This window comes from Toxorhynchites rutilus, chromosome 3 (genome assembly GCF_029784135.1).
Source record: "Toxorhynchites rutilus septentrionalis strain SRP chromosome 3, ASM2978413v1, whole genome shotgun sequence".
Classification (NCBI taxonomy): domain Eukaryota; kingdom Metazoa; phylum Arthropoda; class Insecta; order Diptera; family Culicidae; genus Toxorhynchites; species Toxorhynchites rutilus.
The window spans coordinates 78,251,641-78,272,341 of NC_073746.1; the positions used below are offsets into that span (position 1 = coordinate 78,251,641).

The following is a 20,701-nucleotide window of genomic DNA, read 5'->3' on the forward strand; positions in this document are numbered from 1 at the left end:
GACTTTCGACGAGGATTTTTCGTCGAAGCACTACGCATAGAAGTCGAAATCTCAGTTTGAACACCGACGAGTTGACAGGAACATACATGAGGGCATGCAACACCCTACAAATAAATGAACTCCAGCCTAATGGTAAAACGAAACACTCAGAATCCTCCGCGTTAGTTGTCTACGAGCTAGAAGAGGAGTCCAGAGGGCATGAAGCGACGTTGAAAGAAGGCAGCACCGGGCGTTGTTCCGAGCGACCAAAGCCGCTTTGAAACGAGAGATACGTAGGAGCAAATCAAGCTGTTCTATGGAGTTGTGTCGAGACGTCGATGCAAATCATTGGAGCGGTGCATCTGTCGTGATGGCGAAAATTCGAGGTTGCAAAAGGTTTGAAGGTGAAGAAAGTTCTCGGTCTAGGTGGAATCCCCGATGTGATCTTGGAATCGGCGATTTCAGTTTTCCTCGACATGTTCAGGATGCTGCTGCAGAAAAACCTGGACAACGGTCAGTTCCTGTGAAATGGAAAATCCAAAAGTTTGTGCTGATTCCAACACCAGGTAAGGTACCTGAGGTTCCAGCATCGTATAGGCTTGTTCGATTGCTGGATATTCTAGGAAAACTGTTGGAGATGATTATTCTCAACAGAGTGATGAAATGCACGGAGCGTAATCACGGATTGTCGAAAATGCAGGGCGGATTCCGGGAAGGAAAGTGGACAGTGGACGCTACTCGCAAAAGAAGAGAAGGTCGTAACTGCGCGGTGATTTTGATCGTCGTGAAGAACGCATTCAACAGTGCAAGCTGAAAGACCGTCGCCGAAGCGCTGCACAGAGTTAAGGTCGCTGGTTACCTGTACAGGATACTGAGGAATCACGATGGTGTACTTGCGGTGAAGAAGAAGAAGAATAATAAGAATAAGAATAAGAATAAGAAGAAGGAGAAGAAGAAGAAGAAGAAGAAGAAGAAGAAGAAGAAGAAGAAGAAGAAGAAGAAGAAGAATCCAGTGAAGTATTATGTGTGGGATATTGGTTGAAGTTTCCGATTCATAACAGGCTATCAGAATAGAAAAGAAAACAAGTTATCAAGCTCGCTTCTCTTCAGCATAATTTGAGACAATTCATGAGTTGCGTCTATCTATCCTGCGGACTGGGAAAGAATTTGATACGGCTTATGGAGACTCATGGAGTGAAGAACCTTCGGTCGAAACATTTCAAAACCATCCTCAAGGGGTGGTACACTTTAGTATACTCAGTAGGGCTCTTCATTTTGAGTGAATCGACCTCGAGAGAAGTACCGTACCATCATTTATGTTGATCAAATTTTGAACGAAAAATGTTAAATTCTGCCACCACTTGTGGAGCCATGACAAAGTTTCCTTTCCCAGCTGGAGCGCTATAAAAACACAAAAAAAATATCACTGGATTATGTTTTAACGATACAATCGCCGCTTTCGTCATCGTTTTCGTCGTGCGTGTTCCGTTCATTTACAATTGCGTTCACTTTCATGTATGTGTGTTCGTAAAGGCTGGTCCTTTATGCAGAAAAAGGAGTCAATTAGGCGAGGCAACAAGAAGGCACGACTAAGCGCGAGAGGTGACACTTGGTCGGAATCGATACCCGTTGCCGTCCGTGACTGGATTTGGTGGCCCACGGCCACAGGCCACCACCAGCGGGCTGCCTGCTGGCAGGGGGATTCCGTTGGATGGTTTCTAACCAAACGTTTCATTCGTGGCGCAGTCCTCGCTGGTGAAGGAAGTCAGTGTGCCGCTGGTAGCGCCATGGCGCCAGGAAGTTCATTACCGAACCACTACTGCTGAATGACGGAGCCATCGGTTGGTGTGCTGCCGGTGTGAATGAGAAGTGGTGATATATGTTTACCCGCGCATCGCGTGCCATGAACAGGAGCAAATGCCTCTAGTGACCCATTTAATTTCGGGGGAAAACCAAAGTGTTTATGGATTGGGACAGTGATTAAAGTGAATGTGGACGAGAAAGGTGCAAACAAAAATGTGGAATGCGTGGGGGTTATACCGGAAAGATAGAAATGGATGTACAAATTGAATGAAACTTGCCGATATCGGAACGACGAGTGTTAACAAGGGGTGGAAAACTTAAGACGTCTGGCGTCGGAAGGCATTAAATATTTATCGTGCAGCCTAACTCTATAAAACACAAATGGTAATAAATTGCGGTATGTGTTTGGGGTTTGGGGCTTCGGCTATGGAAGGGATAACATTTTTGACTAGGTTTTTGTTATTCCTTCGATTGTGTAGATAAGGATAATATTTTAGTATACTGGAAGTTCATGTCGGTTCAAATAAATTGTGAAGAGGATTCGTTGTGTCTCACTTGTTCGAGCAAACATGAACATAATTTGTTGAGTAAAAAACCCGTTTCTCGGACCAGAGCCTTTTATTCAGTGTAATGCTCACATGCTTCCTCCATGTATCATTTCGTGATATTTACCCAGAGTGAATCTTCAACGAAAAATTTGTATATAGAACCGAATGATCATTCGAAGCAGTTTTATATTCTCCGCGTGTTTTTTTTTTACATTTACCACCAAACACCAGCTGTGAGATACCGTAGTATGACGTCATTTTTCGTTGCTACAACACGAAACGCCTGTCGTTTTCGTTTATTTTATTATCTCGCAGAGTGTCTATCTGCTGGTGTTCTCTATATTCAACGAGGTGTACATTTGTGAATGGTATCAATTATTTAATTTGTGGCAACGATGAAATCACACTACATGTTGATAGCTAGACCGAATTAAGACTTCTGATAACCAACGTTCGTTGGCGATGTGTTGACGGTTGTAGTTGTCTCTTTATGGTTGGATAGGGTACAGTTGTCTTATTCTACATGCTGACCCTAGCAATCATTAGAAGCGTATTGATGGAATTTGTACCAAATCATTCTAGTGTCATCTGGGCAACCACTTATTTTACCTCACTCTCCCAAGTTTTTCTAGGGAAACCATTCGTGCAAGGAAGGCTCAAATCAGAGTTTATGACACCAAACAAAATTTACGAGCCTTGTTAGGAGCTCGTGGACGTGGAGGAATGTCAGCTTTCGTGCAGGTTTCATGGCGAAAGATAGATTCACGTCTCGTCGGGATTTTAATATTATTACTGCAGACAGTAATTCATATTATGCTGTCGCTCTGTTTGTTTCCCGAATAGATGTCAACGGGGTTGAGGTCTCATTTTAATGTGCTTGAAACTGGCAGATAAAGTTGTGCAGTGATTTTGTGAGAAAAAACTATGGATGGGTTATACCTATGATATAACCGCAAGGTTGACGTAGGACTGCCGTTGGCCTGGTAATCAATTGTGTTTCTTCAATTAGCAATAATCCCAACTCGGACGTTCCTCAATGGGTACGATATCGCCGCTACGCAGAGCCATCTGTTGTGTGTATTGATTAAATTAATCATTAAACTAGGGAATTAATGACACTATTCACGAATTCAACTGCAAACAAATCCCAACTTAAGTCAATTCATGCATTATGGTAGTAGTTATCGAAAGCAAATAGTTATCAACATTTTGCTCAATCATCAAACGGTATGCGTAAAAGTTCAGTGAGCTGGCGACATGAAGAGATATCTTCCAATACAGTCTTGAATAATCGAGCCAAAGCGTTGCATTGTAGACCGTGTTAGCAAAACGAATCCGGAGTGCAAAAATGCATGGGGGTATAAAAGTATTGCCGACTTGAATATATCTGCAATGCCAATTTTCCCAACTTCTTGAATTCGGAATCTGTATTGGGAAAACACATTCCGGTTTGCAAAAATGAAAGTGAGTATAAAAGTACCCGCTGCTTGCATCTAATTTGCTAGGCAAATTTCTCCTGGCTCAATGGTTTAGAAGTCTGTGTTAGGGAAACATTCCGATTTGCAGGAACGCAAGCGAGAACAAAAGTACCCGTAGCTCGCATCTATTTTGCAATGCCGATTTCCCATGGCTCCATGGTTTTGAAGTCTGTGTTAGGGAACATTCATTCATTCCAGCGATCGTACCTGAATCGTTGCGCAATCATAACTGTGGATTTCGGAGCGGCACTCGCTTATATACCGATTGGTGTGATTTCAATAGCCTGTTTTGAAAGCAATTTTAGGACTATTGAAACAAATTTCTGGATCAAAAAGTAACAATATAGCGCAGCAAATGTCTACGCATATAACGCGTAGGCATTTTATCTTTCTAATGAAGTGTTTATCATACCATTTCGTTCAGTTGTTTAGGAGCTATTAACGCTCAAAATCTCGTTTTCCGGTGTAACGCTTTCGTTTTCGAAACTTTGAACTTACACCCCAGTATAGAAATGAAAGACGTAGTCCTACGTCAAAAACCATAAAAGTCGAAATGTTCGTGCCATGTTGACTTTCTATCTATTTCCCTTAGTAAAAAGATCATCCTGATTAAAAAAAAAAACATAATAATTGTTTATGTATTGAAAATATTCTAACATATGGTGTAGGAAAAAATAAGGGTCGACTAATGAATATAATAATTATTTCAAATTGTATAGTTGAGGTACTACGGAAACCAACCTCTAGTTTGTCACGAAAATTCGCGATTATAATGGTCTTATTAGCAGCATTAATCGCTTATTCTTCATCATAGTACACATTCAGCATAACGACAAAAACTGTCGAAATAAACAAATATTCTCAAGAGTAGAAGTAGAATGGTACTTCTAAAGTTAATATCAACACACACAACTTATTACAACATCCAAAACTTGTCGCAACACGCTACACTCCCGTATTGCTAGCAGGGTTGCATTAATTAAATTACACTCTGTCTAATACACTTGACAAAAAAATTAGAGGAACAGAGTGCTAAGTCGCAAATTTTAAGTGTTTTTTGACATGTTGTAATTTGGTGAAAAATCAACGCATATTGATGGGATGCGCATCATTTTGAAGCTACCACTTTCAGGTATTGGAATATTTTACGTACATATTTTTATCTTGGTGTGTGTAGGTGTAGTGGGCAACAATATTGGGATGAATTGAAAAATCAATTTTACTTTGTTTTTTTCTCAAGAATATTCTGGACTAACACATTTTTTTGCTAACCAACTCTATACCAAATCCAATTAACCTCATTAACCAGCTTTCATTTGGTTCCAAGAACGTGCCTGTAGGACCTTCCTTCCTACATATTTAATTCACGGGATAGCTCTATAAACTTTAATGACGATCTCCGAACACCATTATTTTTATTTTGTCGATGTTTTCATCAGTTGAAGAGGCGAATGGTCGTTCTTGACGTGGCAAATCTCTTGAATGCCTTATACCATTCATATACCCGTGTTTTTGACATAGTTGTCTAACAAATTTTTTTTTGAAACACAAAATTCTACACAATATCATCGACTATTACTCATACAGAAAATCACCGAGCAGAAAAAAATCTTGTTCTTGTTCTTGAGACGCTGTAAACATACAAATGATCGCGCTCAAAATTGACATTTAGACCACTGACAGTAGTATCAACTTAATTTCTTTAAATGTTCTGCGGGAATAACAAATTCCCGGTATATTTTTGATAGGATGTATTGTTTTTTTTTTGTCTAAAAACATTATCATGTCATGTTGCGCTACGTGAAGACTTGTGATATGTTTCTGACAAAAAAAAATAGAAGAAGAAATGTTATACAGGGAAACTTTGATATAACGTACCCTCGTTATAACGTACCCTCGATATAACATCACTCGATATAACGTACATTTTACCTCGATATAACGTACACATTTCCAAAGTGTAGAGGAAAAAAAATTCCAATATTTTTTTTGTGATAGAACATCTGTATTGTATTATCTGTATTGTGATGCTAAAACAAGTTTTGTACCTTCAATCAATCCCGAAATACAGCTGGTTTTGTAATTCCGGATTCTAAATGAATCATGCTTTAATCAACAGTACGAAGGGAAACATCATGAGAAAGGCTGGCTTCGTCTTCTGATTGAAGTTATTCATTGACTTTACTAAAACAGCAATACAATAATGTATTATAGGCTACGTTTGTAAGTACTTTATTATGCTTCGATATAACGTACAATTCGATACAACGTACAATTTTGAAAGTGAAATGTACGTTATATCGAAGTTTACCTGTAGAAGAGAATTATAGAAAATTATAACTGGGCGAGTATAAAAGTATTTTCTCCTCCAATTTCATTCAAATTCTGTTTCAGTCGACGAGCAGCTAACCTTCACACATGGAGCTTTGGCCCACTGTGAAGTCTGAGGACGAAATCGCTTAGACCAGCCGTTAGTGTATTTTGAATGAAAGAAATCGCACCGCAGAGCTGTTCCGTCGGCTGGCAACTATATTGTGGAGTGTATTTTAGTGTTCGTATCGATTGATGGGTTCCGACTAGGATTGGGCGACCTTTATAAAAAGATCGATCTTGTCGAATCGCTTCTCCAAATGGCGTATGGATCGATCCACTGATTAAATCGGTACCAAAGAATCGATCTTTTCCAATTTATCTGCTTATTCCATAGGAGTGTCGTGTTTTCTTTAGACATGAAATACAAATTTAATATTTCTATTCAAACATCAAAAGCATTTTGTCGTACCGCATCGGTGTACACGCCGTTAGGTGGAGAGTGTTTGTGTATGATTGAAACATACGTAAGCTTCGTTGATTTTTTGCGTTGCCGATGGTGGTGGTGGAACAAATAAATTTGTGGCAGTAGCGCGTGTTTAGAAGAAGAGATGCACACTTAGAGCGCTACTTGCCTTGGAACTAAGAACCGTCGGTCCCACCAAAACTTTTTATCAAAGAGTTGTTTGAAAAATTTAGATGCATTCTAAAATAATATGCTACGTAATTAAGAGTGAATTGATTGACCATGACGATGATGTTTCGAATTATAGAGACTTCATACTCACACAGTTATTTTTTTAGCCTTGAAAAAAAATCAATTTGGGAAGCTAAACAACACTCTCACCCTGAGGATGGCCATTAGAGAAGCTTAGTTGCCGATGCTGTCTGGCCGCTAGCTGGATGGCTGATGAATCGTGAAAAACTTATTGGGGTATGACTTATTTTTCCTACCGATCATTCAATTTTCGTGAATTTGAGCATGATTTCCGGGTGAAAGTGGCGACAAAGTGCAGTAAATTTCAAGCGGATGTGAAGAAGGTCTTTTCCTGTGTTCTTCGGTAGAAACCTGAAGGCGGTTTATCCGTAGCTGTTGCTATTGCCGCCACCACCACCACACAACCGATTCGGTTCGGATTTTCTGTGGCAGTTCGGCGAAAAGACCTGAATAGCATCAGTTGTGAATATTTTTTTTAAATGTTTTTGGGGATGTTGGAGATAAAATTTTGTTCAAATGTGTTGAACACCCAATTGGATGTTCAATAAGTTTAGTGTTTCACTATCGCTCTAGACGGTGAGCAATCAACCGTACATGTTGATACTGAGAGTTAGTTTGAAAATCTGATAAAAGAATGGGGTTTTATCACTTTGCAAATTGTTTGTCTCCTCACTTAGTGCAAGCATACGCCGTTCTCAAATTAAATCGTGAGGAATGGACACCAAATCATTTTTATTTATTTTTATTTAGAAAGATATACTTTCCAATTTTCTGTCTTTCCGGGTGGTTTTCATAACATTTTTGACATATGAAACTGACGCAGACTAAGGCGCATCAAACCTGATCATTTTCATCTGTATTGGGTTGAAAATCTTTCTAATCTATACTTTTTCTTCCAAAAATCTGTACCATCAAAAAATACTTCGTTGTAGAGAAAAATATATTTACCGTTTTGTCTCAAATTCCGAACAACTTTAGCTTCGATGGCCATTAAAGGAGTATTCTAGTCTAGAAATTTGAAAAAAATTAAAAAAAAATTCCCTCATATTTCTGTAGTTTAGGCATACAAGAATATATCCTAGAGAGGACTTAAAAAAATCCTATTATTTATCGAGTTACGGCCATAACAATTAACTTCAAACGCGTTTTTCTCGAAACTAGTGTTTTCAAACTGGTGTACACGATATCTCAAGTTCTACTGAACCGATACATGTTAAATTTATATGGGTACAATCTGCAGGCATCTCTCTATCGCATGAACCTCTAAGAAATAATATACTTTAAATTTTACTATTTTTCAAAAATCGGGAAAAGGAAGAAAAAACGTCCTCTCACTTCATCAGCTCTTAACTATTCTAGTTATGAATGTTTTTTCTCCGTTCAATTTTTGTTTTATTGTTCAAAGATAGATGAACAAATAATGATATAATAGATAGCAAAGATATTCTTTGTTCTATTTTTACGGAGCTCGAAAAAATGTCCGAAATTCGTGTCTCTACACTTTTGTGTAATGAGACACTTGTTAAGGGGGTATACAAGTGTCTCATTACTCATAATGGTACTTTTTCGCGAAATTAATTTGATTCTTGGATACAAGAGAGCCTTATTTTTCATTGAACTTCATTTTTTAATTACAAATACATATTCATGATGAAAAACTAAAGAAAAAATTATTCACATTTGTCTCAAATTTCGAACAGCGAAAATGCGTTAAAAAAATCATAACTTTTGAACTACTAAAATTTAATTACAAATACATATTCATGATGAAAAACTACAAAAAAATTATTCACATTTGTCTCAAATTTCGAACAGCGAAAATGCATTAAAAAAAATCATAACTTTTGAACTACTGGACCGATTCATGATTCATCAATATATCAAATTAAAGCCAATTAGCTATTTTTTTTTTTTTTTGGAAAAATGTTATACTTACCAAAAAAAAATATATTTGTTTTTTATAGTTTATATGGTTTCGGGACCAATGGCGTTGCATTTTTTATATTGTTTTTTGGGAGCTGAGGTTTTTTTTTAAAATAACATTTCCAAAAATCGGAGATATGATTTTTTCTGTTTTTGAGTTATGATTTTCCAAAGTTGAAATGTTTTGGTTGCGGTAGCTAATTGCACAGAAGATAGGAACATGGGAAATCCAGTGTTCCTCCGAGTCTAATATTTTTTTTTAAAAAAATCAGCTAATTGGCTTTAATTTGCATGTCGTTCATCGCAACCGGTCCAGTAGTTCAAAAGTTTTGAATTTTCGGAAAAAGTCAACACTTAAGCTTTGTTGGCCATTAAACAGTGTCTCGTTACTCAAAATTGAAGCCTTTTGCAAAATTAATTAGATTTTTGTATACAATAATACAATAAATACAATGTATTACTTTATTGGGAATAAAAATCGGTTTAAAGCAACTATGTTCGGAAAGTACAAAACCTTGCAAAATTTAAAAATATGTAAACAAAATTACTTTGATAAAAGAACACACATTGTGATGTAAAAAACCGTTGGGTTGAACCTCCAACAGGAACAAAAATGTAGGTATTGAGCAGGTATAATCAAAATTACCCCAAAAAGGTTTTGTTGAAAAAATATTTTTTACAACTTGGACGTCAATGAGTTAAAATTCCGAAACTACTTAAATGCTAATTTTAATGAAGATTTCTGCATTAAGCTCATTTGTTTATCCATATATAGTAGATTCTTACCTTTTCTAGCACTTACCATGAAAACAGCAGACAAAATAGATAAAAAATCTACAAAAACTGAAAAATTCATGATGCTTGTTTTTTGCGGAATTCACTAACGCAAACATTTTATCATTGGTTTTGACAGTCACATTTTTTGCAAATGCTTAGTGTTATGAATTGTAGGTTATATCGGTTCCTGTAATTGATGTTAAAATGAAGGATATAGCCAAAGGAATATAAAGGAATATAAGTAATATAAGTTTTGATTATTCAATTATCCATAACATTAAAGTTCAATAAATTTACATTTGAAAATGAAGTTTCGGAATTTGAATCATGCGTAGAGACTTCATTCATATTCCGAACACTACTTCGATGCTAATTTTAATGAAGATTTCCGCACATAATATCTTTTTTTTCATCCATTCATTATAGATTTTTACCATTTCTAGCACTTAACATGAAAACAGCAAACAAAATACAACTACAAAAACTGAAAAATTAACGATGCTTGTTTTTTACAGAATTTGCTAACGCAAACATTTTATCATTGGTTTTGACTGTCACTTTTGTGCAAATGTTGAACATTATAAATTATAGACTGTATCGATACATGTAAATGATGTTAAAATGAAGGCTATAACCTAAAGAATATCAGGGTTTCGATTATTCAATTATTTCTAACACTAAGGCAGTATTCTAGTCTAGAAATTTGAAAAATTCAAAATTGTTTTTCGTCATATTTTTGAAGCTTCGGTATTCAAGAATATACCCTAGAAAGGACTTTCCGAAAATCCTATTATTTACCAAGCCATAGCTATTTTAGTGATGCGGTATCCTACCTGTTACGGCCATAACAATGAACTTCAAACGTGTTTTTCTCGAAACTAGTTCAAACTGACGTACACGATGTTTCAAGTTCTACTGAACCGATGTTTATATGAATACAATCTGCATGCATCTCACTATCGCATGAACCAATAAAAAAATGATAATTTTTTAATTTTACTATTTTTAGAAAATCGGAACGATTTCCACACCATGGCACATCTTTTTTTGAGCCAGTAAGGGTCCATCAGCTTGTAACTATTCTATTTATGAATATTGCATTTATTGCTAAAAGATAGATAAACAACTAATGGTATAATGGACACTAAAAATATTCTTTATTTTATTTTGTACGCGATTTATATTCGCGGTATATAATTAATTTTTTGGCATGTAAATCTGACGCAGATTAAGACGCATCATTCTGACATTCAAACCCGTTGCTCCGTTCTCTGTTAAATCGTGAGGAATGGACAACAAATTATTTTTATTTATATAAATAAAAAAAAAGGTTGAAAATGACGAAATCAGGAAGCACTCCTCCCATAAATTTGTTCTTAGCATTTCTGTGCATCCCTATCCGCACCGTCAATAACGAGAAGCTAATGTAGCGGCGAGGCACAATTCGGAGATGAATGCATCGTAAGATTTAAAGTCTCCATGAACAAAGAAAAAAAAAAGAAGAAGACACAATTGTTATATCGAATTAAATATCTATGAATCTGCGTGCAATAGTGCTTGTGTTAATGATAACCGATCTCTGCATGCCGTCCTATTTCTTCTTCATATTCAACACCTTCCTTGCAGCAGTCTACGCTTATATTCTTTTGATATAAATTCTCCTGCCTTTTCCGACGAAAACTCACAACAAACTAATTTAAACAATAGTCTCAGGTACATCGTACCAAAAGTATAATATAATATTTACCAATGGACATTTGATATCAAAAATCGTCGATTAATCATGGTGAATATTTCAAAAAATATGTTAACAAACTACACCATGTCATTTCTCTGTCGTACCGCATAATGATGGCGGTTTGTTTCCTTCTTTGTACCACACCGGAAGCTCAAGTTTTGGTGGTGCATTCCGCGGGGACTGTCTCCGCGGAAGTAATCGTGAAAGTTTTGTACTTCGACAGCATTGTTGTTTCAATGTCTCCTCCTGTTCTCGGGTTCACGAGCACGGCACGTAGCTCTGCAGACACCGTCTGAATTATTGATCAGCTACAGTTGAGAAAGTTGTTCCGGAGACCATTCTTGTGACATCGAATAACCTCGGGTGTCTTTCGTGAAATCGAATCGAATGCGGGGATGGGAAATCGATGGCGTATTTCTCATGTACGACTCCGGTGTTGCTTTCCAGGAGCAATTCGATAATCGATTCCCAGGTGTCACCATGAATTATACGAATATGTTCTTTTAACCGTATTTTTCCACGAGTGTATGTTCGTTCAATCTATTTCGATTATCAGTCGGCCACGATGTGAGTTTGAAAAAAAATCTCATAAAAGCGATAAACATGACTAATGCCTCAAACGTGTTTGAAGTTTACGATTGAATTGATATCAAATAGATACAGATATTCGCCAATTTCGCCAAACACATTTAAACTTGGATTATTCCTATCGGTGGTTTGTCGCTAGATAAGGGTTACCGCTAGGGCTGTAAATTAAGATTGATAAACAATGAAATAATATGTTGTTTTCAACAGTCGCAATGAAAGTGCTGGAACGCTGATATTAGATAACAGTTTTATGATTATTGTTTTGAAAAAAGTATTCCTTTCTTCGGATATTACATTTTAGTGAATCCTCTGACTTGCACCAATTAATCGTTCTTACCACTTGATTGAAGCAGTCTTGTGCGGAACAAAATGCTTCATTGGTGCTATGTCAATTCATTGTTGGTATCAGATGATATTCTTCCAACAACATTCCTCGAAAATTATATTCAGTAACATTTGAACAAAGCCCTAGTTTTATTGATTCCTTCGCCACGACATTAATCTTTCAAACATCCCTTGTATTATTCATTACAAACTGTATTTTCCCTCACTTCCTAAAGCTGAGGGAACAGTGGTTCAGATGTAATTTTTCAGTCGAGAATTATTCACGATGAGAGTTTCGTCACCTGGGTTGCACGGTGGGGGGAGGGTAGCGCATCAGGATGTATTCCATTACACGTGTTGTTTTTCCATCGTTTTGTTTCACTGATAGAATCCGGCATCTCGGTCCGGTCCGAAGCATAAAAACTAACACAGAGGTAGAGCCGGACCGTGTTTGCGGTGAGGACCTCGTTATGAAATAGCAAATTAAATATTTAAGGTAACTCTGGCCGGTGGGAACGTGCAGCCGCCACCATTCACCGTTCACCGCGTGGGGCTTGTGGGTGGATGGACTGGTTGTATGCACCCGAAGTCTTGCTGAATTTCCAGCGCCACAGGCATTGCGGCAGTTCGTGCGGTTGTTGCCGATATCGCCCCTGGCACAGCAGTACGACCAGCGCAGCGCCGGAAGGCACAGTGCAGAGACCTGTGAGTCACTAAAAGCTAATTATCCTTAATAGAGTCAAGTGAAAAATAACTATGGGCGTGGGATAATTGGAGCCACAAGAGTGTCATAAAAAGCGATTACATAAAACGATATTTCGGAAGGCGCGAAACACCGACCGGAATTATACCCCAGAAAAAGTGCACGTGTAACCGAGGAACACGGGTTTTAATTAGTCGGCTGCAGATTTACTTAAGCTAGTTCCAACCGGTCAGCGGAGGTAATGTTTTATCGCGTTTTCTCGTTTGCAGTGGAGCTCGCAAAATACAACTCGTGGATGCGAGCAGTGAAGCTGGTGGGGAGCGGTGGTGATGTACCAATTATGTTCCGAGAAATATAAACTGTGATAATCTAGCAAGAAAGTGTAATTAAATAGAAGTACAAACACCTCCGCAGTAATCTGGGTGTGCCTGATTGCGATAAAAAGGTTATAAACGTGAAAAAGGTGTGTTCATGGCGAAAATCAACGCTGAAAGAAGAAAATAGTAGTGGCTATCGGTATTGTATTATTCCTGTTCCTGGAATCCTCAGGGGAGAACAAAGACTATGTGAGAAACATCTACATCGAGATATATAACAACGTGAAACCTGCAATCGGCTTAAGTGAACTCGGGTGTAAGATTCATTCCACGAATGTTTCCGTACGTGGTGGAGTAATATGGATCTGATATCATTGCCGCCGTGCTCCCGTAGATTGGACAGTGGAAATATGCCCAACGGCAGCGACCATCATCAAGGTATCATCACGGCCGCGGCGGGTGCCACGGGTGTGCTGTCACCCACCTCGACGATGAAGATATCGACAACGTATCTGAAGGTGAGTCAGTAGGAAGAGAGAGAACTATGTTTTTGCTACTTGGCATTGTTTTTATGTGTGGCTGAGGTTTGATAATGTTTTTTTTTCTATTGAAGAATTGAACGGAAAGTAGGTACTTCAATTGAAGTGTATATAATCAATTCTTGGAAGGCTTGCCTGATTATTATTTATATCATTTGATTTAATAAAATCATAAATTAACTAATTACATTAGCTCTGTAAGGAATATGATGCCAAATGTATTTAAATCCGCGAGTTTTGTGACGGAAGAAGAAGGACACCAACGGTCTTCACTCCTGTTCCTATCTCTAAATTCAGAGCTGAACTTTTTCTCTTCCAGATAACTGGCAATAAAAATAAGAAAATAAGATTGAGTATCGTCGAATATACAGGGTTTTCCATTTCGGGCTTCCGAAAGTATACATCCCTGCGCTGACAACCGTTTGACATAGCTGTCAACCAAAGCGTCATATCGTTAGTTGAATGTCTGCCATTTTACAATATGGATCGTTTTAGCATCGCACAACGTGTGAATTTTGTTAAATTATACTATAAAAATGATGAAAAACCGGCAAATGTTTTTCGAGCATTACGGACGGATTTTGGTCCATGTTCGGAATTTTTAGGTGTCACATCTTCCATGAAAAAATTTAAGTTAAAGTACAGGGTTTTCCAACTTTGAGGAAACCCCTGTACTTTAACTTTTTTTTTTTCATGGAAGATGTGACACCTAAATCCTTTAACCATGGAATACAGTTTCTACAAAACTATTTCTTGAAACTGTTATACGGAGATAACAGTAGACCTCGCCGTTTCGTGCAATTTTAAGACATTTGGCCCCTATTTCATCTATGATCATTTTTGGTTTTTCTGAGTTTCCAGAGATGTGTAAGAAGTCTGTTGAATTGAAGTATAGAGTGGAATAGTTCAGTTATAAGACTGGTAATTAAATACAACGCTATTGTTGTGTTCAGGCGCGAACCATAGAAAAAACTAAAATTCCGGTGTTTCATAACTATAGAACCAGATGGAAAAACTCTCACTCCTTTACAAAATTAACGTCAATTTTTCATGAATTACAATAAGTTTCTAATTCGTAGGTCATCTTTGGTTCTCAATCAGTTCAAATAACCCATTCGGGGTGGTTTCGACCATGTTGCGGCATGTTGTAGTGTGTATCTCGTTCTACGTAAAGGATACAATAAAGTTCAAATGGCCAGTCTTATAAATGAAGATTATTATTGTATTCTACACTATATACTCCAATTCAACCGACCTCTAATGTATCTCTGAGAACTAAAAAAAATGGAGTGGTTCTATAGTTAAGAAACGCGGTGTATATCGAACCCTCCATAGATTCATATTCTTTTTGAGGATAGCTTAGTTATATCTTTATTTTTAACGCTGCTATTCCATGCGTTTTCCTACTTCAATTACTCCACAATGCTGTTCAGATTGATATCAATAATACAATATCTCGCGGTTTATGTTAATCACACGCGAACGAAATCAACGGATATCTCCATTAGTGCCATTAATAGTATGCCACTAGCTAGAAACCACTAACGAAAATCAAACTCTCGTTTGTGTGTCGCAAACAAAAAATGACTTTCTCGTGTCAGACAATAGATCCACCGACAACGACCCCGGAAGCTTTTTGATATTCTTGAAAAAAAAATTTATATAACGCTTGTATTATAATTTGGTGGCCCTGAAAAGGGTCCTTTAGTTTGATTGTTCGGTATTGTTTGTTTACTCCACCAATGGTGCAATTGGACGATGATGGTAGAAGTATGGTGAGTTTTTTTCAGTGCGCACTGTACGGAATATTTCCCGAACGTTTTCTTCTTCTAGAAGATCAAAATCTAGCAACTATCGCGACAATCTTTCTCACAGGACGAACACAGTAGTCACACGTATTTATTCCACCATTTTAATCAACCTTTGACAGAGCATAAAATAACAACGTGTGTACGTGTGATTCAATACACAAATATCCTCCGCCTGACGCTATGAAAACCGACGTTGTGATTTTTTTAAATTTCTATTTTTAATTTGTTAAATCTAAGTTTTTTTTAATAACCGTTCGTCCGGGGCAATTTCACTGTCAGATTTCTTCACAAAGATGGTGGTATATGAGAAGAAGATCACACGAAACCGATTCGATATTATTTACGCCCTAAAATATAGTACATCCTACATCGTCGTTAACTTTCAAACAATATTCGTTCCCATTGCAACCTAGTACTTGTAGGCAACATTGTCAAATCAATTCTCTACATTAACATGCACTGGACATTGTCTATAGTACTGATAAAACACTGAAATCGCGGGTAAAACGGTGCTTATTTGACCTAAATCAGATCATTATAATTTTGCCGAATAATGTCTTCAAGTTTACGTAGAAAAAATGGATGTTCTTCCCTATCTTAATATTGACATAAAACTGAAAGGTTTTGTTTTTTACGAAAAAATCCCACTTTTCATCTTTTATTCCTATTCCAGTACACGAGTTTCATCGAAATGTTTAATTTGTTAGACTGGAAAGACTTCTGTCACTTTTTCTCGGTATGATCAGCAGGGTTACCATAATAAAATCTGTGTTTTTGGTCTCAAAAAATCTTTTTACCCGAGTTTTTTTTCTCAGAAAATCTATATTAAAATCTGTGTTAAAACTTTACGGTCGTTTGTCTGCTCTCAGCCACCACAGCAAAGAAGTATACTAATATTATGATTTATGCACTAAATATATCAGTTCACACTTTTGACGTAGGACTACGTCTAACCGGAAGATATAGGGGGTGAAATGGAAATCTAGGCACTGAACAAGTAGGAAAAAATGCAAGATTTGGAACGCTTATAACTCGAGCATTTCTCAATAGATCGCAAAGGTTTTTGCATCAATTGATAGGAAATATATCTACGCGTCTATCATAATGAATAACATTTCATTTTTCTTGAGATAAATAATTGAATAATTGTGAAATATCAAGCATTGTCCAAATGCACTATGTGCCCATTTTTGATTGGTCCATTTTGTGCTCCTCAAATCGTACCGACCGAAACGGGCAACCAGAGCAGCAGCGAAATAGAATGAAGCACGATTGGAAAGGAAAAAGAAAAAAAATTAACGAAACATTGGTCGCTGTCTCACACATGCGTAATTCTCGAGCCAGCCAGTCAGCTTAAAAATCCCCGCTCCGCTGCCGTAACGATGACATTCTTTGTGTAGACACCGACTGGACAACATCGTTGCTGGACGAGCTGAACGGCGAGGGATCGAGTGCCTTTCTCAAGGCAAGAGGGCGGAGGTGGTAGCGCTGGAGTAGAGTAATAGAGCAGAGTAGAGTTTTCAAAGGGCCTTTCTCAAGGCTAGAGACGAATGAACTGCAAAAGTCTCTATAATACAAGACCTTCCTTCCTTCCGTAACGATCATTCTCATTCAAACCGTACACCACATCAGTTCGCATCACAACACATCAACAAACCAACCCAAGCAGCCATGTCTGGACATGGTAAAGGAGGAAAAGTGAAGGGAAAGGCAAAATCCCGCTCGAACCGTGTTGATCTGGAGTTCCCTAGGCCGTAGCCTAGGAGTAGCTAGGCCGAGCGCGTTAGTACCAGTGCACCAGTCCACCTAGCCGGCGTTATATAGTTTCGGCCGCCGAAGTGATCGAGTTAGCTGGCAAAGCTGCTCGCGACGATAAGAAAACCCGCATTCGGAACAGAACACATTCGGTTCGGTGGACATCAAGACAACAGGCAGTTGCAGCGAGTCAGGTACGGCACCAGGTAGCAGAAGAAAACAAGTTTGTTCTTTATACAAACTGCTACTGTACCACTGTCATCGCAAATGTTCAATTACAGGTTAAAATCGCCTCCAATGCGACACTGAGTGGTTCTTCGGCACGTCGCATTGAATGTAATTCACTGTACAACATGTCACAAAGCTGGATGGGAAGAAATTTTCCAACTGTGAAAGCTGTGGCGAGTGGCAAACGCAATCGCTAAACAGAAAGGTTTAGCCGAACAAGATGGGGATATCGAGTGATAACAAAACAATAAACTCTTTAGATTGAAGATAATTTTGTGATCTTGAAAAGGACCCTTTTCAGCCTGCATGTGAACCCAACGAGCTAACAAATCGTAATGAATGTATTTTTTTGCCATCGCTCCCTTTTAACGCTTATTCGTTCGTCTCGTTGGACTCGCCCCTCTGGCTGAGTCTGCCGATTTGTCTCTATCCTGTGACCGTGTACCCCTGAAGTACAAAATGCGCGAATCCGCTGAAAAATATCTCATTCTCTTTCAAACCGTAAATCAGTGTGGTTGTATGGCATCGTTTCACATCGCATCAACGGATTGGTGCCGGAGCACCAGTATACCTAATAGCGGTTATAGAATTTCGGCCGCCGGAGTGCTCGAGTTGGCTTGCAAAGCTGCTCACGACAATAAGAAAACCCGCCTACAGAACAGAGCACATTCGGTTCGATGGCAACAACTAGTTTCAGCGAGTGGCAAACGCAATCGCAAAACGGCAGCAGGTAGAAGAAGGAATAAGTTTGTTTATATAGACTGTTTTGGTGGCAAAACCAGCCACCGTAAAACACGGCGCTTTTCAGGGCCATTAAACCTTTCAAAGAAGAGTTATTAAAAGTTTTTCATAATACCAATGCATTCTAAAGTGACATAATATGACATATAATATAAACTGATTCATTTTGTTTATGCTTGTTCTTGAATTTATTGGTTTGGGGTCTTTTAAATTGATCATTCAGTTTTCACAAACCCATGCATGGTTTCCGAATTAAAAGTGGCTTCAAATTACAACACATTGTATGCAGGATGGCATTAACGAATTTTCTCGGTAGCAAGAACTGCTTTCTTTGGTTGATAACTGATGTTGAAAATTGACTGACGTTACATCTGCATTGTATAGAAACATAACTAAGGAGCAACATGATGAGCTATGTATTTCCTGCTGCTCTGTTCTTATTTTAAAGGACTTTAATCCTGTGTTAATTTACTGTTGGTTTTTCAGAACGCTTATAGCTCGTTTAATTCTCGACAGATCGTAGAGTTCATCTCCAAAACCTCAGTTCTTTTTCATTTCTATTTACTTTGTTTGCGGAGATACAAATCTTACAATTCATTCGTCTCCGAAACCACAGTTTAAAGTACGGTAATGTGCTCAATAGTGAAATATATGATAGTGAATGAGCTGATGACCACCTATGCATTCCCTATCACAGCCATCATTTTGATTGTACGATATGTGCATACGCCAAAAGATGCCCGGCGTTAAACATTTAATAAGTACAAAGCCTTCAGAAAAAAATCAAGAATCAACTATGAGATAGTGAGAAAAAACTGAGAAAGTTTGTAAAAAAAAAGCAAAAACACAACACAAATGGTTCTTTTCAGAAACCCCAACATGTTCATAAAGAGTAAACAGTAAACTAATCCATTTTGCAGGTAGATAGGTGGGTATTCACGTAGGAGAAGAAAATAAAACAATATTTAAAAAAAATATATTTAGCAAAAGCTGCCCCCTTTGTATAGTCCTACGTCACTCCGGTTATGTCCCCGACATTACCCACCCGTCTTTTTTCTACCAAACAAAAGTTGTCATCCATGCTTGAAGAAATAATTCATGGAAAACTCCATGTGTAGATGTAACAGATAAGAAGATAAGAAGTAAAAGACGCCAAACTAATTATTTTTGTGATACATGCGAAAGATAGCATACGAAGAAGAATTATAGCAAATATTTTTTAAACATAAACATAAAAACATTGTTTAGTAAATACTTATGAGAAGTTTACAAAAAAGTAGAAGGGTCTGAGCTTAGGGGCACGGACGTAAGGACTGTGATTGTTTGGAACAATTGTTTCTTTATGTAATTCTTTTCATTGTTCAGAAATCTGACTTTTTTGAAACTGCAAATGGTGGTCATGAAAAGGGCCGTTTGTTATATGTACTCATTACCGTCAAACGGGTTGTAACGAACAAAAAATAAAATTAGTTTTCCTGCCAGAAGCTCAACTGTTCAATTGTCTAACTGAAAATGATTAATGAATAGCAGTGTGATACATGATAAGGTGGTAGTCGAAGCGTATGTGGATCGGTAAATAAAAAAAAAAATATCGTCATTGATTACATTGGATATGAAGAAGAAACAATAAATGTTGAAAATACTTACGATTTCGTGATATTTTGAGGCAAAATACATATTAATTCATAAAGCTGCTTTATTTTGATGGACAGTTATGATATCTTTAGTCATCGAAAGTTGTAGCTTTACCGGTGAGATAATGTTCGTTTGCAGACTATATTTTTTCACGTCACAAACCCTGACGCTGTGGCACGTGACAATACCACTTTAGTATCGCAGAAATAATGATTTTCTGAAAAAATGGGCTTTAATCGCACATACACTTCACTGTGAATACGAAATAAATGGCACGTCATTAAACTGAGTTTCACGAGTTAGTGAAGCACCAAAGATAATAATTATGTATGAAAATTAACTTCTCCGTATCAAATTAGTGTTCAATGTGAAAGAAAATATTATTTTTCTTCATGTGGAAAAATAATTTCTTACAAAAATTGTATCTGAAGATATTTTTAAATCATAATGATAAGTTTCAGTAGAAACTAATTTCGTATCCAGATGTCGACATCGTACCGATGTCGTCGCGGATACACTATCCAGTTTGTTCAATAGAACGAATTGTTGCACATAATCTTATGTTGCATACACCATTCACGGGAAACAATATGAAAGAAAGAATGCATAATACATGATTTACCTTTGCATTCGCTCGCAAAACATATCTCTCTTATTCGTGAAGTCGCTCACTCGATTTAGTATTTCCACTATTTATGTCAAATTTGGCGTTTAATTCAGCATAGCTGTTTAGTAGGAAAAAGATAAACAGTGTTATTTATTTATTGTAAAGCTAGCCGATAACAC

At 37.5% G+C, this 20,701-nt stretch overlaps 1 protein-coding gene across 6 annotated transcripts in view; it reads left to right on the top strand.

Annotated features, from left to right (window-relative positions):
• The first annotated feature begins 1,729 nt into the window (after positions 1-1,729).
• LOC129774914 (plasmanylethanolamine desaturase) overlaps positions 1,730-20,701 on the top strand; it is a 34,013-nt gene continuing 15,041 nt past the window's right edge. The window contains exons 1-2 of one of the 6 annotated variants that reach the window (XM_055778987.1): positions 1,730-2,179; positions 12,924-13,724. In XM_055778987.1, the coding sequence (XP_055634962.1) occupies positions 13,566-13,724 (159 nt within the window). In that variant the 5' untranslated portion in view covers positions 1,730-2,179; positions 12,924-13,565. The remainder of the gene's footprint in view (positions 2,180-12,923; positions 13,725-20,701) is intronic. The other 5 variants (XM_055778989.1, XM_055778986.1, XM_055778988.1 and 2 more) reach the window with 5 other exon arrangements.